This window comes from Chionomys nivalis, chromosome 23 (genome assembly GCF_950005125.1).
Source record: "Chionomys nivalis chromosome 23, mChiNiv1.1, whole genome shotgun sequence".
Taxonomy (NCBI): Eukaryota; Metazoa; Chordata; class Mammalia; order Rodentia; family Cricetidae; genus Chionomys; species Chionomys nivalis.
This window is the reverse complement of record NC_080108.1, coordinates 1,648,228-1,671,515: the sequence shown is the minus strand read 5'-3', so window position 1 is coordinate 1,671,515 and position 23,288 is coordinate 1,648,228. Positions and strand designations below refer to the sequence as shown.

General features: G+C 42.4%; 2 protein-coding genes across 10 annotated transcripts in view; one reads left to right on the top strand and one right to left on the bottom strand.

Annotated features, from left to right (window-relative positions):
* Positions 1 to 14,479, bottom strand: part of Emsy (EMSY transcriptional repressor, BRCA2 interacting) — a 70,789-nt gene extending 56,310 nt beyond the window's left edge. For 5 of the 8 annotated variants that reach the window (XM_057756075.1, XM_057756081.1, XM_057756079.1 and 2 more), the window contains exons 1-5: positions 14,384 to 14,479; positions 12,695 to 12,803; positions 4,902 to 5,001; positions 3,545 to 3,619; positions 2,282 to 2,323 (exon numbers count right to left, since the gene is read on the bottom strand). In XM_057756075.1, coding sequence (XP_057612058.1) covers positions 2,282 to 2,323; positions 3,545 to 3,619; positions 4,902 to 5,001; positions 12,695 to 12,764 — 287 coding nt within the window. In that variant the 5' untranslated portion in view covers positions 12,765 to 12,803; positions 14,384 to 14,479. The remainder of the gene's footprint in view (positions 1 to 2,281; positions 2,324 to 3,544; positions 3,620 to 4,901; positions 5,002 to 12,694; positions 12,804 to 14,383) is intronic. The other 3 variants (XM_057756077.1, XM_057756082.1, XM_057756078.1) reach the window with 2 other exon arrangements.
* Positions 14,480 to 14,855: 376 nt separating this feature from the next.
* On the top strand, positions 14,856 to 19,988 carry LOC130865245 (zinc finger protein 431-like). Of its 2 annotated transcripts, none has more exons than XM_057756185.1 (2): positions 14,856 to 15,219; positions 17,932 to 19,988. In XM_057756185.1, the coding sequence occupies exon 2, from the start codon at positions 17,948 to 17,950 to the stop codon at positions 18,941 to 18,943; it is 996 nt and encodes a 331-aa protein (XP_057612168.1). In that variant the 5' UTR covers positions 14,856 to 15,219; positions 17,932 to 17,947; the 3' UTR covers positions 18,944 to 19,988. The 2 variants fall into 2 exon arrangements, with proteins under 2 accessions (XP_057612168.1, XP_057612167.1); XM_057756184.1 differs by having other exon boundaries at positions 17,586 to 19,988.
* The last annotated feature ends 3,300 nt before the right edge of the window (positions 19,989 to 23,288 follow it).

Genomic DNA, 23,288 nt, shown 5'->3' with positions numbered 1-23,288 from the left:
GGGCATGTCACATAGCAGGCATTGCTCTGTGTATCTTCCGTCTGTTAATTCTCTCAACAATCCTATCAAGTTGACAGTATCAGCATCTCCATTTTCTAGAATAAGAAACTGAGTCACAGAGAAGTTAAATAACTTGCCTCCGGCTACACAACTAATAAATGTCTCTTTCAACAAATATGTATCATGCTCCCTAATTATTTGTCAAATAAACACAAGGAATAAAAGCTTTCTAGTAGATTTTATGGGCAATTTATACCAATTGAGCAATTATTGTCTAATTGCTGCAGGAAACAAGCGACAGCTTAAGGTATGTAAGACAGGAAGGAGTGCTGACACAGGCTTCAGCTGACACAGGCTTAGTCGTTAGCCCCCCGCACCCCTTTGGCAAGAGGGAGTGAACTGAATCAAGGCTACACAATGAGACCCTGTCTCAAAACACTGAAAGGAAACAAAACAGTATCTCAAAAAAGGGAGGGAGGGAAGGAAAGAAGGAAGAGAAGGAAGGAAGAAGGAAGGGAGGAGAAAAAGGATTTAGGCTGAAGAATTTCTAGAAGCTGGCAAATCCGGTTAGGTTACTGTGAAAAATATATTAAATTCTTTTGTAATTTAAAGCAGTCCTACATAAGACAAGGGAAGGCAGACTTCCCAAGGTCCCAGTAACCTCGTGAATATTTAAGTTCCATGTTAACACTGGTTCAGAAACAGAATAGTCCAAACAAGAAAAAGGCAGAAAAGAGATTACTGATTGTTAAAAGAAAACTTTCCAAAAGCTAGCATTTTCTATAATAGCACTCCTATTCGGATATTACTTCATTAGACTGTCACTGATAAACTTGTTTAGTGTGAGTTTACCACACAAAGTGACTCCTCTACACTTACCTGGCACACTGTCTAAGTGGTGGCAGAAATTTATGGAAGATTAATACTATGAAGCAACATGGACGTAGCTACTGAAAGATGGGGCTTGCAGTCAGAAAGGCACAATTGCAACCTTTAGGAAGAACTGTAAGTCTGCCAAATGTCCCCTCACGGAAGCAAGAGAAGTGAGGTCAAAAGCTCCTATCCTTAGTGGTGAGGCTGTAAACATGTGTTAGCTGCACAGGTCCTCTAGGAGAACTGAGAAATTAAGTATTGTACCTGAGGGCTCACAGGTCCCCTCAGTTTGTACACTCGCCTGCCTCTAGTCATCCAAGGACCACAAGGAAGGTGCAAACCCTGCACTGAGAAAGCCACGCTCTAATGAGCTACAGCTGGCAGCATTGAGAACGCTGCATCGTCACCCAGAAACACAGTATCCTGGGGATGTCTGACAGCGGGCCGAAGTGCAGACTATCATTTTCGTCTAACTGTAGAGACAACGAGGGCAAAGAGTGGCCTGAGCAAAACACGTGAAGCATTAGTACTGTTGTAACTAAGAACTCAGTTTCCCAGTCAAGCCTTGGCGCAGAGGCCTCTACAGTTTCCTGTGCATCCAGGACCCTTCCTTCCTGCTTAGTCTTCTCAGCTTTCCCATCACCTTTCAAGTACATTCCTTCTGGGCTACACAGCAATTTCAAGTGGGGGAGGGAGAAGGAGGAGGAAATGCAGTCAGCTCACATGCATTCCTCTTGCTGTTTTAGACTAAAGCCCTTACAGGCCAGCTCTGGGTCTCCACTGCTTACCCAAGGGAAGAAAGTGTTACCATTCTCATTCCTGACTATTGCACTCAACAAGGAAATGGAGTACCCAGTCAAACTAAGAAACCACAATATAAAACACCAGAATCTGAGTACAGAAAAGCCCAAGAAGGTTTTTCTTTAATTATATACTGAAGAAACTCTTTTCAAAAAAAGAAATTCATTTATTAAAGAAATCAGAAAGAAAGGAAGGGGCAGAGAAACACAGGTAGAAAGAAGCCAACTCTCAATTATCCATGCTAATGGAGAGAGGAAGGAAAGGGAGAGGTCAAATAGGTTAAAGAAATTCGCATATTATCCAAAAATTATTTTAGCAAATACTAGTAAATTCTTGCACCAATTGTTTTTCAGGCCAACTAACAAGCAGTGAAATGTGTTATAAAAATTTTCACCTCCTCTCCCTTCCCATCCTCTGACTAGAGATATTCCCAAGCAGCAAAAATGGCTAAAGGTCGGGCAGTATTAGGAAGGTGAGGAGGAAAAAGGAGGAGAAGCAAGGGGCATGGTTAATTCATAATGGAGTATGTGCCCCTGAATAATTGAGAGCGTCAATTTGGAAATAAATACAATAAAAAGCCTGAAATAATAATAACCTATTTGCATACCTGTAACTTGGTCTTTCACCCAAATATAAGGATAAATTCATTCTTAAAAGGGGAAAAAAGGAAAAGGAGACTAAATAAATGTTATCCTTTAAGAATGACACCGAGCATCAACTTACAACTCATTGACCCACAATACCATTTGAACACTTCCAACGTATTAATTTTCTACTTCAGTATCGAGCACAGGTTCCTATTACCAGTTCCCCAGTTAGAATTCAGACTCCATTTAAAGCATTCCAATTCAAAAGTCTGAAGCAAACTCAAAGAGGGACACACTGAATTTGAGTGTTTGAGCTGCATCAGCCTGGCAACTAAATGCTACTGTCTCTACGGGGATTTCTACACTCCTACAGTGCATACCTACCATGGAAGAAATCTCAGACTTACAGAACAAACAGCAAAACAGTCAAACTACACTGTTAAAGAGGTGAGTACCCCATTCTAGGTGTTAAGTAAAATGAGGGACAGTCAAGTACAAGAAGCCAACAGAGCTGTGTAATCAATGCAAATGCTGCCAAATGCCCTTACGTCATCATATTGTGGTAACTCACTGAGCTCCTTTCTCCTTTAGCTCTATGTCATATTAAAACATAAAAATCAAAACAAACAGATTATACTTGAAATTTCTATTATCACTGAGAGGATTACTTTCTGGTCCTTTCTGTTCTTCAGGAGGCACTATCTCTCTGAACTAATGGTGGATTCTGCTCAGTCCTCTGCCACCCTCTACCCAATCTGTCAGGTATGACAATCTGAAGACAATTTGATAAGAAACATTTGTAATTTTAGTGTGTTTGCTTTTTAAAGTACTTAAGTTATATTTTATCTCTTAAAAGAACATATATTTCATTTATTTTTCTGAAGCTCAAAATATCTGAAATAATTAGAGCCATGTAAAAATTATAATGCCTATTTATAAAGCAATATACATATCAAATACCAATACAAGAAACCTCTAAGCACCTTTCAATTTAAGGAGGCATGCTACTTGGTATTGAGCTGAGCTTCCAGTGATCTTTGATTATACAGAGATTGCCTTGTAATAGGATTTGACCTAAGTACTTTAAGCTTCCCTAACAAAATGCAAAACAAAAACAAAAAGTAACCAACGGAGTAAACAGTAATCACTACCGGCAGAGTCTCTGAGTATAGAGATATTATTAAGATAAAAGACTCAGGGGCCTGCCACACCAAAGGAAGACTGTCTCAGAGCTACTTTATACTACATCATTTAAAAACCAGGGTGGTAGACTAATGGCTTACTTATGTGCAATTGTTGTTAACCGTTCATCGTTTACTGCTCTCCGAACTTCAGCACGGTGGCGTTCTGTTGAGATGCTATGAAAAAAAATAGCCATTATAGAACTCTGCCAAGCAGGCAGCTCTTCTCTACACTTTTATTAAGGTTTACTTCAACATCTTTTGGGGCTGAGGATTACTTTGCCAAATGTGTATCTTCAAATGTTTCAAAGTCACAGGAAAGGTTTCATACTGATTCTTTGTAACTGCGGATTATTTATCTGGAGATCTCAGGAAGACAAACAGCCTGGACTGCAGATGCCCCACCTGTAAACAGCAGGCCATGGTAACTAGCAATGCTTCCTGTTAATAGACAAGGAAACAGGTGCTCAGAGCCTCCTCATTTCATGGCTGCTGGCAGGAGGACTGGGCACTTAGAAGAAAGTCTTCTAAGGTCTTTTCTAAGGCGTAAGAGTCCAATGAATATAATAAAATCAGTAAGAGTGGCAAGATAACATGTTTCTTGTGAGTTCATGCTATGAAATGTGACTCCACTTCAGCTGGGTGCCTTCCACATTGTGTCACCAGCGGTAAGAATGTACATACATTAAACACTGATAAATGAAACAATTTTTAAAGACTACATTCATTCCATTCATAAATACCCAATAAGGTGAATACCACTCTTCTTATATTCTTTAGTACTTAACACTAAATTTATAGCATGGATCACAACACTTAAAGACTAAAAGCAGACTTTATGAAGAAACATAAACAAAAAAATAAGACTAAGAATCTGCTTAAATACATTCCTATATTAATGCTAACTAATAAGAGACTCTTCCACTTCTCACTTCTAAAAAAAGAACAAAATGACTTTAAATGTAGAAAACAAACAAGTCAAGGCAGAACACTTTTTGAGAAAGCAGACATAAAAATGAATCAAGATAAAGCACCGAGGAGCCCCCTCACTGGAGTTGTTGGACGGATCCAAGCGGCACTCTAGCTCAGGTGAAGGAGTCAGCTGGAGTTAAGGCAGCGACTGTGTGGCCAGCACCCAGTGCCATGTTGACTCATCTTTCCCCTCCAGTAAATACCACTCTACGTCCTGTTCAGTTGCACCAGCTCTTCTTTCTTTCACCTCTGTCAAAGGACCTCCCACTCCACGAGCCCAAAAACACCTGACTCAAACCCTCTCACTGGGTTACACGACAGAGACTCAGTTTCCCCATTTCTACAGCAGAAAGCACACAACTGGAACAGGGTCGCTAAGCACCCGACACACTGAACACCTCTGCTCTTCAATTTGAGGATGAGCAGAAATCAACCCCTATAAAATGAAACTTCTATTCACATCACCAAAACTTTCATGACAAATTACCTAAGGACTTTTGAGAGCTCTCCAAGAAGATCTTTCTTTTCCTTGGTGAGATCCCCCTGTGCACGAAGTGCACTGATAACTCCAGCATATGCCTCCAATTCTAGAAAATAAAATTATTTTAACACAATAAGCCTTCAATTTTGAAAAATGTAGCTATGCAATATTAAACGTCACGGCAAGAAATCCAAAATCAACCAAATGCAAAATTTTAAATTCCTTTCAAAAATGTTATTGAATAAAAAGATTTAAGTGTTACCTTCATCATTCATATTGCTTTACTATACAATGTCTCACAGAAATCAAGGGTATAAAATGCTTAGGAAAGAAAATCTCTAACATATTACTGAAGAGCAGGTAATGTAGCCAGGCATGGTGGCCATACCTTTAATCTAAGATCTCTTTACATTTACAAAAACTATCATCCAAGGAATTAAACATAAAAACCTACCATCAAAATGACTAGTTAGTCTGGGTGGTACATGCCTGTAATTCCAGCACTCACAGGGTTGAGCAGAAAGATGGAGAGATCAAAGACAGCCTAGGATATGTTGCAAGACACTAACTCAAAGAAATACAAGCAGGAGAGGTGACTCGTGCTTGGCATAGATGTATCAGCACTTAAGTTTAATCCACAAAAATCTACTTTAAAAAAGGAAAGGAGGCCGGGCGGTGGTGGCGCACGCCTTTAATCCCAGCACTCGGGAGGCAGAGGCAGGCGGATCTCTGGGAGTTCGAGACCAGCCTGGTCTACAAGAGCTAGTTCCAGGACAGGCTCCAAAACCACAGAGAAACCCTGTCTCGAAAAACAAAAAAAATAAAAAATTAAAAAATAAAAAAAAAATAAAATAAATTAAAAAAAAAAAGGAAAGGAGAGGGAAGGGGGAGGGAACGAGAGGGGAGGGGAGAGGAGGGAGAGAGACAGAGAAAAACGGAAATGAAAAGCAGATATGGCAGTACACAGCTGTCATCCCAGTGCTGAGGAAGACAGAGAGAGATAGGAGGATGCCCCAGGCTTGACAGCCATTAAGCCAGCCTAGACTACTGAACAAGTTCTAGGTGAAAGACCCTACCTAAAGTTTTTTTTTTTTTTTTTTTTTTTTTTTTGGTTTTTCGAGACAGGGTTTCTCTATGGCTTTGGAGCACCTAAACTATTTTTTAATTTAAAAAAAAAAAAAATTAGATGGGGATGCCTGAAGAACAATATTTGAGGCTGTTCTGTTTTCCACATACATGTGAAGAAATATACAAATACACGCACATGCACATGTGCACACAAATATACAAACATACAAGTCAGACATGAAAACACATGCTTGTAGTCTTGGTACTCAGAAAGTGAAGCAGGAAGATCATAAGTTTTTGAGGCTAACTTAGGCTAAACTGTCTCAAAAAACAAAATAAACAAACAAACAGAACAAAAAAGCAAAAACATATATATATATAAATCAAAAGTCCTCAAGCCTTTCCCCAAAAATATGCAGGCCTCTCACAACCACCCAGTGTGATCTCTGTGTAGTGTAGTCTCCTCCTACATCAATTCTAGATTCTACGCTACTTTTGGACAATGAAGCATCAAAAATAGGATGCAGACACGTGCTAAGTACTTGTGCTTGTGGCCTTGCTCTCTAGGAACAAGCTGTCAAAAAACCCAGAAAGAAAAGTCACAAAGAAAGAGGCTCAGCCAACTCAGCCATACCTAGTTCCCTCCTAAGCTTCTGGCTGAATGGAGCTACAAGAGAGGTCAGACAAGGCTGAGGGAGCTCCTTCAGCTCCTTCAGCCAATAGCCTTTAGGATTCCAGCCCACTTGGGCGTGGTCTCTTTTGCTTTAAAAAGCAGCAGTAGCCCTGCTCTAGCTCTTGCTTCTGGCTCCAGCTTCAGCTGCCAGACTCTGTTCCTGGTCGCTCAGAGGGCTGCTGTCTAGGACCGTGATCTGTAAATTTTCCCCTTAAATAACCTTTTTATTAATCATAATTCCAAACTGGTGTGGGATTGTTTTGTGACTTACGCCTTCAAGACAACACCAATAAGAGAATGGAACAAAGTAAAAAAAAAAAAAAAAAATGTTTTAATCATTAATACTATGAAACAGAGACATAGGAGCAAACCAGAATGGTAGAAAAAAACATCCAAATTAGAAGTATTTTCACGCCACATTGTGATAAATATCTTCTATCTGCCTACAGAAATCCAGTAAATGTGGGTTAAGTAATAATAGATGTAAGCCTGCAGACTCAAAACTAGCCAATAAGTCAACTGTGGTCTCACTCTGTTCATTGCATTCTCAACTCTGTCAGGGGGAGGCATTAGGGGCTAAAGAGATGGCTCAACAGTTAAAGAGCACTTGCTCTTCCGGGGGCATGGGTTCAAATACCAACACCCACATGGTGACTCAGAACCGTCTGTCATTCCAGTTCCCGAGAACCCAACACCCTCTTCTGGTTTCCCCAGTCACCATGCATACACAGTGCACAAACAGACATGCAGGCAAAATATCCACATATAAAATAAAGATAAATTTTTTTAAAGGAAGCCTTATATAAAGGAATGGGCTGAGTAAAAGCAGCAGAAATGTCTAGTTCCACCGATATCCAACTGTGAGCAGCCTGCACGTGCTGAGTATGTACTGCCCACCATGCAGACACGGAAGGGGGTGTCGTTCAAAAGCACAGACCTGCCCTCCAAAGGCGAAAAGCAAAAACAAAGTCCAAGAAATATATTTCAGCTCTGACAAGAGCTGGAAGAGATTTTTTTAAATGGCATTAGGAATAACCAGCTGAAAACTCACTATACTAAATGTTTACGACCCATTAAAATACTTATGGAATATTCTAGTCAAGAAATCAATGTTGAGTCCTAATACATAGACACTAAAGAGTGTTGGGTCCTGCCCTCAAATATTTAACTGCAATCACCACAGTTGCACACAGTGGTGAAGGCGTCTGGTTTGGAAACAAGCTCTCACCAGGATGAGAGAGAGCAGTCCTTGTGCAGAGTGGGGATGAGCGCCTGCAAAAGGAACAGAGAGCGAAAGAACTGAGAATGCTTCATGTTACTGCAGTAACTTCCAGGAACAAAAAAAGTAAAACTGTCTATAGTTGAAGAGTCACTAATTCAAACCAAATTACTAAAGGAATATTATAAGACAGAATACCAGGGGAAATATTTAAATATTTGTAGGGTATAAAACAAAGTCCTTATTCTCAAAATGATTAAAATCAAGGTCTAATGTATGTGTTAGATAGATGACTGATAAATAGACAGATAAATTGTTAAAAGGTTTTATTTCACATATATAAGAGAACAGAGAAAAAGGGAAACAGAAGTAATTTGTGGTTAGACTAAACAAATCCTTCAATCCCACCTTAAAGAATTGATAGAACTCAGTAACTGACTGTAGATAGGACAGAAGAAAACGAGTAATATTTTAGATTTTGCCAATGTTTAAGACAATAACAATGCCAAAAAGAAACAAATTAAAGGAAGAAAGTGGCTTGAGAAAAAAGACAAAAACACTATTTCTATCTCAGGTTCTATTGCTTGTTTCGGAGACACTCTTACATGTGTAGCTAGGACTGGCTTTAAATCCTGATCCTTCTGCCTCTGCCTCCTTAGAGCTGGGATTACAGGCAGGTGCTGCCTTATTTTAAAACGTACTGTTTCAAAGCAAACAGAATTAACTGAAGAAATATGACAAGCAAAGCTGGCAAACTTGATTCCTGAAGGTTGTAGCCTAACCTCCACACACACTCCACAGCAAGTGTGCAAGATCTCACGTGTACACGCACACACACACATAAAACAAAAACATAATTTAAAATGTAATATATATATATATATATATATTTTTTTTTTTTTTTTTCTTTTTAGACAGGGTTCTATAATGTACAATGTAGCTCTGGCTGACCTGGAACTCACTATGTAGACTAGGCTGGTCCTGAATTCAGAAAACGTGCTGGGATTAAAGGTAGATGCCATACCTGGCTAAAATGCAATGAAATCTTTTAATATGGTAAAATTTCTGATATTTCCAGCTTCATTTGAAGCCAACTAAGAAGTCATGCACAAAATTAGGACATGGCAATATCCAACACACAAAACTGTGGCTCTGAAACATTTCCTCAGCTACAAAAACTCCCAGCATCCCTGTAAGCAGTCCGGTCACCATTAGAATCTTTACTAACTCACAAGCTTCCTTCATATTTGATGACAAGCATGCTTATAGGATACTGAGGTCATTCCATTACAGGGCCATTCCAGTGACTAACAAAAAAAAGGTGTATGTGTGTGTGTGTGTGTATATATATACACACACACACACAAAATGAAGCTGGGCAGGGTGGTGCATACCTCTAATCCCAACACTTGGGAGGCAGAGGCAAGCAGATCTCTGAGTTCAAGGCCGGCCTGGTCTACAGAGAGAGTTCTAGGAAATCGGAAATACAGAGTTATATAGTGACATCCTGTCTCAAAAAAAACAGATAGATAGATAGATAGATAGATAGATAGATAGATAGATAGATAGATAAAGAAAGATAGATAGATAGACAGACAGACAGACAGACACACAGACACACAGATAATAAATATGCCTCAAAAACAAAAGATGTGCTACACTACTTTTATAAAATCCTAAACCACCCTAAACCATGTCATTTAAAGCAATCAGCCACTTCAATCTATACTTTAGTCATAAAGCCCCCAAGTCAGCTAAGTGACAACTCAAGCGTTATGAAGATAAGGAAGGAGAGGCAGTCAAAAAGTAGCAAGCACTTACCTGCTACTGGTGCCATGAGTGTGTCGTAATTGTCTAGCCTGACTTCTTTCTTTTTAATGTGTATGAATATTTTGATTATATGTATATATGTTTATGTGTATGTCTGATGCCAGAGAGAGCATGGATCCCCAGAAATGAAATTACAGATGGTTGTGAGCTGCCATATCAGTGCTGGGAACCGAACCCTCTCTAAGAGTAGCCAAATGCTCCAAGTGCTGAGCCATCTCTCCAGCACTCCCCACCCCAATTTCTTGATAATTAAAATGTTTGGCATCCCACATTGAAACAATTTATAGCTGCTTCTAAAAGAACAAAGTTTTAAGCTAACAACACTCTTTAAAAATTTTGTGGCTGAGCAGTGGTGGCGCACGCCTTTAATCCCAGCACTCAGGAGGCAGAGGCAGGTGGATCTCTGTGAGTCTGAGGCCAGCCTGGTCTACAGAGTGAATTCCAGGACAGTCAGAGCTATACAGAGAAGCTCTGTCTCAAAAAACCAAAAGCCAAAAATTTGTGTGTGTGTGTGTGTGTGTGTGAGAGAGAGAGAGAGAGAGAGAGAGAGAGAGAGAGAGAGCACTCGCAGCACTAGAGAGAGAGAGAGAGAGAGAGAGAGAGAGAGAGAGAGAGAGAGAGAGAGAGCACTCGCACTAGAGCCTGAGAAAGGGAGGGACGAAGGCAGGGAGAGAGGGAGGGAGAGAGAGAGAGAAAGTATGCCGAAAGTATGCCGTGTGAGTGCAGGTGCCCAAAGAGGCCAGAAGAGCTCAGAAGAGGGCATGAGATCCTTGGAGCTGGAGCTAGAAGCAGTGGTGAGCATCCTGACATGACATGACTGCCAAGCTCTCTCCAGCCCTTAACCTAACAATTCTCAGAGACAGTGTGTATCTCCCCTAGACTTAGAACTTGGAACTAGGGTTTGAAAGCAATCCAAGGGTTCATGGTCAAGACAGCAACCCGGGGAGGAAAGCCCACCTTCCTAAGGGTCACTGGGGCCAGCAGCGCCATGGTAATAGCTGCTTCCTTCAGCACAGAAGCAGCACCCGGCAGCATCTCCCACACGTCTGCCTAAAACCACAGACACGTTCATTGTTTTTATTTTTACTTGAATTTTTTTTCTAATGCTGATTTTTTTTTTTTTTACTGCACCCTAAAGTCTATTTCCTTAGTTTGTTCTGAGATAACTCTTTTTTTTTTCTGTGCTATCTCTTCTAGCTGAAGAACAATTTGATTCTCTTCAGTGATGATCAATCTGATGTGGCAAGGGGAGCCCCCAAAATAGGTCAATCTGACCCTAAGCTCTCTAAGTCCACCAGCACATCTTGGGTGATTTGTTCATGGGATATACTCAGGAACGGAGAATCTGCATATAAACCCAAGAGCAAAGCATCGCTCTGTGCATTTTAGACGATGTGCAGAAAACAGAAGAAAGCACTCCCCCTTGAGATTCCAAGGCTGTAACCGGACAGACAGACATAAGAGCCCCATCATGCTAAGACACAATGGTACACATTACTTTTATAAAGTGGCATCTTCCTGGTACCTGACAGCCTTCCGCCTATCTGTAACCTTGACAGTGTGGGCTGTTTCAGGGGTGTTCATTCTTCAACACCGAAACATTAACCCCTTGATGTGCATGATTTTATAGGGTGCTATCGTCAAGTCATTTTCATACATCACCTCACGTCATTTATGGAAAAAACTAAGGGCAAACTTAAAGATTACTAACTTTATGTTACCCTCAAAACCCAGAAAGCTTAGTTCAATTTACTGTCCTTGTGATTTTTTTCATCTTGCATTTTTTTTAACTATGAAAGAAATGGAGTTCAATTTTATAATCAACAGCAAGTTACATTAGTGCCTGTGTATAGCCAAGTACCTTCAAAATAGTGATAAAAGTTTGCATGGAAGTTTAAAAGACTGGCCCCCAGAAAAGAGCCCTCTTCCAACTGCTAAAACAATGTCAAGCAGTTTATAATCCTGGGGGGGGGGTAGAGAAAGGGAAAAGAAGTTATTAGCAGTAGGTCTACAGTAGCTACAATTTTATCTGACCTACATATAGAATTTTCAACAAAGAGTTCCCCTGAAGGAAAACTTTAATAGCCTACAAGTACATTCAAAAGTAGCTGCTTTAAACTCTATATTCTCATATGCCAGTCACAATGATAGGCTTTTTATTTAATTAATAGTCACTGCTCATTTTCAAATTATTCCATCACTTATTTTATTTAGTGCACTAGCCTCAGGCTACAATGGTAAATAAGACAAGGGCCTTATTTAAAACAGCATTTTGCACAGATTTTCACTCTAAACCAAAGATCAAATGATTAGGCAGCTTTTCTCTCAATATTCACAAGAATGGGATGTGACTAACACCATTTTGCACACAAGGGTAAAGTCAGTTCACTCACACAAAACACGTGCCTGAGCATTAGGGCTTGCTTCTCTCCCTAAATGCTGGTTGAAAAGGGTTGTTACAAACGGAAAAAGGAGAAACATTATTAAATAGTCAACTTTATGCATAAAGTGTGTTTTATCAATTACAGTAATTAAGTAATTGGGAAAATAGGCAGCTTGCATTAGCTTACGATTCAGAAAAGGCATGATTCACACAGACACATCTACTAAAGCTAGTAGTATGCTTACATGAAACCAAAAAAAAAAAAAAAGGAAAAAAAAGAAAATTAAAAGTTAATTTTAAAAAAAGGAACACACGACAGCCAGGTTTCCCATTTACCATGACTCCTTGACATTATGACTCCTGTATCTCATTTACAAAAAAAAAAAAAAAAAGTCTTTTCAGGCCCTGGGAAAACAGTGAGAAAGATGAGGGCTCTAGCCACCAACAGCCATGGCCCACACAGAAAAGGAAAAGGGTTACAGAGAAATAGAAAACAACGAGACTAACACCGTTAGGTAGGCTGGTGGAGCACAGCTGTGGTCCAGCACTTGGGAAGCTGAGGCAGGAGAATGCTACTGTGCTACTCAGTGAGACCCTGCTCGGGACAGTAACAACAAAATCCATACCCAATTTTCGAAGAATTCGTTTGCATTCATCCCTGCTGAGATCCAAAAGGGTTGGCCACACAACAGGCATTGCTGCTTCTGTCTGGTAGCCCCAAAGAGCTTGTCCTCCCTATCAGAAGAAAAACAAATCAAAATCACCAAAGGATATGCAACAGGCCATTCACTTGTAGATCCCTCCACGGGCTACCAAGCAAAACTGAAATGATACCTCATAACCATGTTTTGCGGCTGCCGAGAAATGACCAAACCACCACGAGAGCTAACAGGGGAAGAGCATGGGTTCTGGAGTCAAACACTTGGTTCCAGGTCCAGCTTTTCATCCTGGTGAACTGGCCTGTCTGAACCCACTTCGTACAGGTTTATGAAAATAAAAGCAATCCCACCCGGTTTGCAGTGGTAAGTATTAGGACACAGGGCATGCCAAGTTCTTTCATGGGGGCTGGCATAGAACTTGCCAGATTGTACCGCACGTGCAACTTTGGGCAAGCGACTTGACCTCTGCCACTTTCCTTACTAACAAGTTATAGGATAAAATAAGCCAAGGGTAGAGCATGTTATTTGGGTAAATGGAACTTAATAAAGAACTCTTTTCTCACATTCTGGCGGTAAAACAGTCTTGAGTCCACTAGTTACCCAAAGTTGAGATGCCCGGAATTTCGCACTGAGAATCCCCTAGTCTGGAGGACAAAAAGACTCAGAGCCGGTAGGTTCACACACTACCGGTTGAACACACAGCAGACCTTCCTTAAACATCTGCTAAACTGATAAATGGATGGTTAGCGGGCGAGAAGAGCGAACGAATGAATGAATGAACCAGCTTAAGAGTCGAACACTAAACCGAGATAACTCCTCTGGGCTGCTAAGTCCAACTCTTGGCCTCAAGTGGAGCCCCCCTTCCCCCTACTTCCCATCGTCCTCCGAGCTCAGAACCAACCCCAAGCGAGCCGAACTGGACGGCGCGCCCCAGCTGGCAGGATGACATAAAGAAAGGGGGTGGAGAGGAGGAAGGGGCAGAGCCAAAGGAATCCGCTTCGCTCCCCGAGCCAGTCCCCGCCTCCCGACAGGACCTCGGAGGCGGCAGGCGACCGCCCGAAATCAGGCACCACGTCACGGCATCCCAAAGCATCCCCCTGCGGCGAAGCGCACGGCGGGGCCGCACAAGCGAGGCGAGCCGGGCGGCGGCAGCCGGAGCGCGCTCGGGGAACCGGGGGACAGGGAGAGGGGGGTCGCACCGACTCGGTCGCCCCCATGCCCGGCTCGGGTGTCAGCGGGCAGCCCGCCCCGCCCCCTCTCCAAACACGCACTCCCTCCGCAGCACCACAACAAGGGCAGCCGGCCCGGGCTCCCCGCCTGCGCCGCTCCGCGCCGATCCCCAATGTCAAGCCCGCGCCCCCGCGGCCGGCAGCCGGGTCTCGGCAACGCTGGCCAGCTCCTCCGGGAAAGGCGGACAGCCGGCCGGACGGCCCCCGGAGTCACCCCGGGGACCCTAGACCTCCACCTCCGCTGTCCCATCACTAGGCGTGCCGGAGCGCCCCTCGGTCCACTTGAGGGAGCCCCGCGATCCCGTTAGGAAACAACGGAGAATGGGGCTGAGCGCCCCCGAGCCGGGCTCCCCACGGCTGGCCCGGCGCCCCCAGACCCTGGACAAGCTGCCAGCTCTTCCCCGGACCCTGCCTGAGAGACACCCACCTGCCCGGCCTTTCGGGGCTCATCTAAAAGGCTCCTCCGCCAAGACTAGGGGACACCAGGAATTAGGTTTGTTTGCGGTGCCTCAGAAGGGGCAAGATGGCGACAGAGGCCAGAGCGCAGGCGCAGCCGCGCGCGGCTCGTCGGGAGGTGTAGTTCGCCTTTCCCGCCTTTTGCGAAACGAGCCCTCAAAAGCCTCCATTCGTCCCGTCCTTCTTTTTTTATTTTTTTTCGCCCACCCCCCTCCCCCCCAGCGTTTTGAAAGGGAAGGACGGGCGTCGCGAAGCCTGCTGGGAGTTGTAGTCCGAGCTCCAACTCCGTCCTCTTTCTCTCGCTGCTCGCCGGTCGTGTGCGCAAGGAAGTCTGGGAGTGTAGTTCCTTTTGGCTTCGCGCGCCCTAGCCTCCAGGCCGTTCCCAGCCAATCGGCTGCCCTTTCAGCTGAACGTGTGGCGTCACACGTACCGTCCAAAATGGCGTCGGCAATCGGAGCCGCGCTTCGACCTTTACTCTAGCGAGGTGAAGGATGAAAAGAGCGCGGCTTGGTCTCTGATGAACGCTGGGGGATGAAGATCTGGTTCCCTAGACTCTTGGGAGCCATCGTCAGCGTCCTCCACCACCCCGACGACTCGAGAGATTCTTCACGCCACGAGAACGGAGAGAGAGAACCTCACAGTGGCCCGTACCCCGTTCTCGGTGTTGAGAGTTGCAAATCGAGGAAGGGAATCCGAGCGTTCTCGGCTTGGGGCTATGCCGTGTGCGAAATAGGAAAACTAGTGATATCTTGTGCTATAGCTGTCCAAGGGAAGAAGGGATTTGCTTGTGGCACTCACTACAGCATGGTAGGTTCACCTGCAGCCTTTGTTACTTAACCGCACCATGTTGTCGAAGTCTTGTCCCCCTGCTTTACAGATGGAAAGAGGCCCGATGTGTTATTACAACGATCCGAAAAAAATCAAAGTTAATTTCTAGGATTGTAAATTCCATCAAGTTTTGTGGTGTCCTCCCTCTAAACTCTGGTAACATCGGATGTGGTGAAAGTGCACACATCTGAAGGAATTGTTAGTATGCATCCTGCAGTTAGCAAATTCCCTGGCAAACCAGGGTTACCACAGGAAGGACTTCTAGCTCAGTGGTAGATTGTTCTAAGGGTATGCGTAGGGGGAGGGGCAAAATCTATCTGGAAATATTCCGATACACAGCGTGAATGAAAGTTCTTTTTCTAAGTGGGACGCTACGAATTACATTTCTAATCCCTGCACTGGGGAAGTGGAAGAAGCAGGTCAGCCTGTACTGCAGGAGGCCCTGTGACCAAAAACCGTTTGGGGTTTTTGTTGTTTTGTGAACCACTGCATAAATGTGAGTCTGTTCGTGCTCTTGAATGGAGATGTAGGTTAGTCAGAAATAAAAAGGACCATTTGAGTTTCCTCCACGCTTTTCTTGACCTTCCTGTGCACACTGTGAGGTCAATTGCTTAAGAACGCCTTATAAGGTGGTTAATTAAATCTTAATAAGAGACTTTGTAATTTAACAAACATTCCTTTATTTGACCCTTGCAGCATCTACACGAGGTGGGTGTAATTAAGTTTGCCCATCCTATGGATGGAAAGGCACAGTTGTCCAGGAACTGGTGAACCAAGAACTTTATAATAGAACCCTGTCTCGAAAGGCAGCAATAGGGGGCTGGTTAAGAGCACTGGCCTCTCTTCCATCCCATATGGTGGCCAACAACCATATATAAGTCCAGCCATATGTAATTCAGGAGTTCCTTAGGTGCCACACGAATGTACTGCACAGCACAAATGTAGTGCACAAACACATGCAAGCAAAATACCCGTACACCGAAAATAAAGTTTTAAGAAGGCAACAACAAAAACCTGACTCTTGGCCAGGCGGTGATGGCGCACGCCTTTAATCCCAGCACTTGGGAGGCAGAGGCAGTTGGTTCGCTGAATTCGAGGCCAGCCTGGTCTATAGAACTAGTTCCAGGCAGCCAAGACTGTTACATAGTGAAACCGTGTCTTGAAAAACAAGCAAACAAACCTGACTCTTATTATAAGTCAAATAAGAGTAACAATTGGGGTTGATCCTCCATCTTCTATATAAGTTCTTACAATTAGTAGGGATGTCCCTAGCTAAAAATCAGTCCCTGATACAGGTTAAAAACCACCCCTAAGGTCCACATAAGTAAAGGACAAAGGAAGGTTTTAAATTTAGGCAGCCAAGGCTGTCGAGAAGATTCAGCAAGTAACGACACTTATCTTGCCAGCCTGCTGACCTGAACTCAGTCTTCAGAACCTGCTCATGTGGTAGTGGAAGAACTGAGTGCACAAAGTGGTCCTCTGACCTCCAGCATGCACACACACAAATGATACAAACTTATTTGTCATAAATTCAGGCAGTTTGGTCCCAGAGTCTACACCTTCCGCCAGTAGTAGCTCTCAAGCTTTCGTGTTCAGCGGGAACACATGACAGTCCTGGTAAAAATGCGAACTTTTGGGTTGTATAGTTAGGGCCAGATCCTGTTTCCAACAAACTCCCAAGTAATATTGCTGGCACTACATAGCATTTTACATCTTCCCCTTTCTCCAGTTGTGAGTTGGTGTTTTTGTCTAGAGACATATCTCCCCGTGTATTCTAGGCTAGCCTCAAGCTTGAGATGCTGCCTCCACTTCCCGAGTACTGGGATCACAGGTACATGCCACTGCACTTAGGTCTTAAACATATTTATTTTGCGGCTAGAAGCTGTAATAGCCTTTCTATGCTATCTCTGACTGCTTTGTACATCCAAATGATCCTATATCCTTTCTCTTAAGGATCATATTCAAACTACCTTTCTCCCTTACATCTCATGAAACTCCCTGGCCCTACCACACGTACCATGTTATAGAGCTCAATACAAAGAGTTATGGTCATTTGAAAAGTCCTGACGAGAACGAACTCTATGGAAAGGGACCAACCAGGTATATGCACTCTTGTGCCTAGCACATAATGAAAATAATAAATATACTCACAGCTTTCTCCGTGTCAGCTGCTGTTCCATATGTTAGCTTCCTTAATCCATGCAATAGCCTGATAGTGACTGTATTACTCATAGTTCTCTAGAGGAACAGAACTGATAGAATAAATGAGTAAATAAATATATGGAATGTGTTAGAGTGGCTTATAGGCTGTGGTCCAACTAATCCAACAATGGCTGTCTTCCCAGGGAAGGTCCAAGAATCCAGTAGTTGTTCAGTCCATAAAACTGGGAGTCCCAGCTGGTCTTCAGCACACACTGGAGTCCTGAGGAAGTAGGCTCTATGCCAGTGAAGGAACAGACTTGCCAGAAAAAGCAAGCAAGGCAAAAAGCAAGCTTCCTTTTTCCATGCCGTTCATACAGGCTGCAGGCAGAAGCTGTGACCCAGATTAATGATGGATTTACTCACCTCAAAAGATCTAGATTAATGCTGGTTTGCTCTCCTGTTTGCTGCGTCTTGGGCTCCGTGTGGGTAGAACGTGGTTGAGCTGTGCAGCCAGGCCATGGTGAGCTATGCACATCTGTCATCAAACAGGGAAGACTGGCAGGCCATGAATGCAGTGACCTATGACGATGTGCATGTGAACTTCACTCCGGAAGAGTGGGCTTTGCTGGACCCTTCCCAGAAGAATCTCTACAATGATGTGATGCTGCAGACCTTCAGGAACCTCACTGCCATTGGCTACAATTGGGACGGTCATGACACTGAAGAGCATTCTCAAAGTTCTAGGAGTTGTGGAAGTCCTCTTAAACGGCATGAGAGAATTCACATGGAAGAGAAGCCCTGTGAAGTTATTCAAGATGATGGACCCATTGCATATCATAGTCAACTGCGAATATATAAAAGAGTACATACCAGAGAGAGGCCCTACAAATGCGACCAGTGTGGTAAAGCTTTTACATCTCCCAGTGGTCTTCAGATGCATAAAAAAACACATACAGGAGAGAAACCTTACAAATGTAAGCAGTGTGATAAAGCTTTTGCATATCATAGTTATATTATAATTCATGAAAGAACACACACTGGAGAGAAACCCTATAAATGCAATCACTGTGTTAAGGCTTTTACATCTCCAAGTGAGCTTCAAAAGCATAAAAGAAAACATACAGGAGAGAAACCTTACAAATGTAAGCAGTGTGATAAGGCTTTTGCATATCATAGTAATGTGATAATTCATGAAAGAACACACACTGGAGAGAAACCCTACAAATGTAATCACTGTGTCAAAGCTTTTACATCTCCCAGTGATCTTCAAAAGCATAAAAGAACACATACAAGAGAGAAACCTTACAAATGTAATCAGTGTGATAAAGCTTTTGCACGTCATAATTATGTTCTAATTCATGAAAGAACACATACTGGAGAGAAACCCTATGAATGTAATCAGTGTGGGAAATCCTTTATACATTCCAGTCATCTTCACAGGCATGCAAGGATACATACTGGAGAGAAACCTTACAAATGTAGTCAGTGTGGTAAAGCTTTTGCATATCATCATAATGTACTAACTCATGAAAGAACACACACTGGAGAGAAACCCTTATGAAGGCAGTCAGTGTGGTAAAGCCTTTTAATATCAGAAGCTTCTCTACATAAAAGAACACATAGGGGAGAGAAAAATTATTGATGTGATCAATGTGATAAAGCCTTTACATATCTTCGAAGGCATAAAAGAACACATAGTGGAGAGAAACCCTATAAATGAAATCAGTGAAGTAATGCCTTTGCAATTCATAGTAATTTTCAAAAATATAAAGGAACACATACAGGAAAGAAACCCTATGAATGTGACTAATGTTGAAAAGCCTTTGCATGTATCAAGTCTTCAAATTCATGAGAAAATATACTGTACAGACACTTGATAGTCAGTGTGGTGGTTTTTTTTTTATGGTGGTTTTTCTACAAGAATAAGGTTTTAGTGCAAAATTGGTTAAAGCCTTTTCATATTAACGTTCTCTTTGAGGAAGTGCAAAACAAATACTGAAAAGATTCTAACTAAAAAGAATTTGGCACCATCTTCAGCAAACATCCATTATTAAGTTACACAGGAGTGTTGATTTTGGAGAAGAAATGCTGGCAATATCAGCAATCTGTCAGTAGATTATACTGTCCTTTATTTTGTTTGCCCCTGCAAATGCATATGAAAGAAGGCCCTACAATTTAAATAATGATGTAAGCCTTTTAGATTTCACACCGCTCCTCAATTACATTAAATATCTAATCCAGTTGAAACATTTATGGATGTGAATTTGTCTCTTTCCTGTTGTTGATATAACATGTTTTAATGACAGTAATGTGAAAATACTTAATAGAGAATCTAAGAAACAGTAAATACATCATATGCATATTCAAAGCAGGATTTTCTTTGGTTGATATGTAATAAAATAAAATAATCAGCAATCAACTCTATATCTCATAGCTTGATTGCTATAGATATGTATATATTACTTATTGTTCTATTTTCTTCTTCCTGTCCCCATGAGTTTTCCATCTGTCACTTCATCGTTAGTTACTGCCTTATAAGAAGATTATCCATTGATGCCAGATAATATAATATTTTTTAAAAAAAGATGCAGATTAAAAGTGAATCTTCCCACTTCAAACAGTTTGGTTAAGAAAAAAAATCCCTTACGGGTATAACCAGCCACGTGGGTTTTAATTAATTCCAGATGTAGTCCAGTTGGTAACCAAGGATAGCCATCACAGTAGCCATGTTTTAGTGGATGAAAAAAAAAAAACAACAAAAACAAGACACAGGTTAAATGCCATGCATAAGATACCAGATTAATAAAGTAGCAAAAATATGATTTGAAATGGATAAACTTCTCACCCTACTAGACCTTAATGAACACAATTGCCCAGTCTGGGGTAGTGCTTAGAAGCAGATAGAATACCTGCCTTAACTATTCCTTGCTTAACTAAGCAGCTAAGTATTAAAACGGATTTCTATTAATTTATATTTTACCATGAGGCTCATAGCTTGTTACACAATACCTCACTTCTTCTGCAACTTCTGGTGTCTCTCTAACTTCACCTTCTTTCTCCCTGTATCTCTGCTTAGATTTCCCCCCTAGCTATATTCTGTCCTGCCATAGGCCAAAGCAGATTTATTCAATCAATAAAGCAACACATATTCACAGCTATAGAAGGAATCCCTCATCAGTCCTCAACCTTACAGAATTTTCGCCTGTGTTTGTTAGCCATTCGTGCTTAATAAATTATCCCAAACCCTAGTGGCTTGAAACAATGAATATTTTGTTTTAATTCAGTTTGTAGTTTCTGACAAAATCACAAGTAGCTTAGCTGGGTGATTTGGAGGGGAAGGCAAGGTTGGGAAAGGGCCTCGTTCCTATAATTCAGGCTGGCCTGGAACTCGCTACATAGCTAGGCTGGCCTTGAACTCACTACATAGCCAGGCTGGCCAGGAACTCTTGGCAATCCTCTTACTTCAACCTCACATGCAATGCTGGCAGCTGGGTGATTACTGAACATTTTTGAAATATCAACTTCCATAGTCCACAATAACTATTTATATCCTGGTTTCCAGCCAAAACAACTCACCTCCCTCCTACAACTCTCTCACACCCTTCACTCAACGTTCCCAGTCTGTCCTCATGATAGAAATAGGTTTCTGGTTTCTTCTCCTTTTTTTATAACTACATAAATAAGTGAACTGTGTGTGCACATGCATGTATGCGTGTGTGTGTGTGTGCATTGATGTGTTCATGCACATGAAGAGCTCCATGTCAGAGGACAACTTTTGGGAATAACCTCTTCACCCTGGGTTCTGGGATCAAAGGAAGGTCACCAGCCATAGGTAGAATGTGTTTTTACCCCCTGAGCCATCTTGCCAGCCCCACTATACTCTTGAGGACCACAGTTTTGTTATCCTGCTCTGGTCTAGCTGAGTTTCGTCAGATGAATTTACACTCAGTGTAGCAAACTCTTTTCCCTGTGTATCTAACATCCAATGACAGAAACTGGCACAGAATGGCCAGCATAAACCGTTCCCCATGGGAAAGAAAGAGAGGGGGAGAGTCATAATGAAAGCACCGGCAAGCTAACCTAGGATGTCATGCATCTAAGGCTGGCCGAGCACTTCAGCCCACTGTTTCTCTAACTGAGGCTCAGGTTTTGGCATATGTGTGATTCTCCACAGCCCCTGACCCCACCTTCAACACTTGCTGAATTCTGAATGAAAAAAAAAAAGAATAAAAAGCCTCTTTATTTTAAAAATTAGCCAGTCCTGGTCTCTTGTTCTTGATGGGTTATTCTTTACTTCCTTGAGAAGCCAGGTAGCACTTGTAACACTACTTGGAAAGCATCAGTTAGATTCACTAACTCATTAGGTACCTTTTACAGTTACCTGCCATCCCTGGCAGCAGCTCCATTAATGTTTCCTCTACATTGAAGACTCACTTTCCTCCTCCTGCTTCCAGGAAGGTTTTCCTCACTCTCCTTTCATCTCTCACAGATGGCTTTCTCTCAAAACCTCAGGCTTCTGCTGAAAGTCTTTTTGAAACTTGTTAGGTCAGCCCTAACACCAGCACTGAAATCACACTTCCAGTTCTGGTATAGCATCCTACTCTGGGTCCCAAAATTTGACCTGCGAATACATAACATTACCACAAAAAATTTCCAGTGGAAAACAGTAAGATTTATTTTTCCCTCGTGAATCTGCCATGGGAGTAGGACTTGGCAGGAATATGAGCCATAGCCGGAAAGTACAAATTGCGGACAATCACGCCCAAATTTAAACTCAGCTCCAACTCCTAACACACATGACTTTCCTACTGTATCAATACGATACAACTGTCTTGGATGGATGGATATTAAAATTTAAAACCAAAAAGATCTGTTGCCGAAGAAGAGTTAAAAGACAAGGGGTTACTATGAAAACAAGCCACATAACAGAGTAGCCACAGGCTCCACAAAAAAAATTCTGCAGAGTTGGGCGGTGGTGGCACACACCTTTAATGCCAGCACTCAGGAGGCAGTGACAGGCAGATCTCTGTGAGTTTGAGGCCAACCTGGTTTACAGAGTGAGTTACAGGACAGGCTCCAAGGCTATAGAAAAACTCTGTCTTGAAAAACTAAATAAAGCCGGCGATGGTGGCGCACGCCTTTAATCCCAGCACCAGGGAGGCAGAGGCAGGCAGATCTCTGTGAGTTCAAGACCAGCCTGGTCTACAGAGCTAGTTCCAGGACAGGCTCCAAAGCCACAGAGAAACCCTGTCTTGAAAAAACAAAACAAAAAACAAAAAAAAGGAAAAACTAAATAAAGATAGATAGATAGATAGATAGATAGATAGATAGATAGATAGATAGATAGATAGATTAGATAGATAGAAATTCTGCAGAGGACATACATGGTAGTTTATGTCTTTAATCCCTGTACTCTGGAGGCTGAGGTATGTGGACCTCTGAGTTCAAGGCTAGCCTGGTCTATGTGGTTCCAATTCAACAAGGTCAGCCTCAAACTAAATATGTAGCTGAGGATAACTTTGACCTTTTGCTCTTCCTGCCTCAGTCTGTTGAGTGCTGAGATTACAGGCTTGCGCCCCATTCCTGGCTTGAAGTCACATGGTTTCATTTGGTTTTGAATTTGAGAGATCTCATTTAACCCGGTCTAACGCTGTGCTTTCTATAGGTGAAGGTGACCTTGAGGATGACCTTGAACCACTGCTCTTCCTGCCTCCGCTTCTGAGTGCTGAGACTATCTCTGCACCACCATGCCCAGCATTATGCTATGCTGGGGATCCCACTCTGTATGCCATGCACGCTAGGCAAGCTTCTACCATCTAAACTACAAGCCAGTCACAAAATAGCCAGGATCTCGAGGCAAAGAACGTAAAGATTAGCAACCTCAAAAAGTAAAACGAGGGATGTTA

Coding starts and splice junctions, on each gene's coding strand:
- LOC130865245 (XM_057756184.1), top strand. CDS start 17,900: ATGGTGAGCTATGCACATCTGTCATCAAACAGGGAAGACTGGCAGGCC.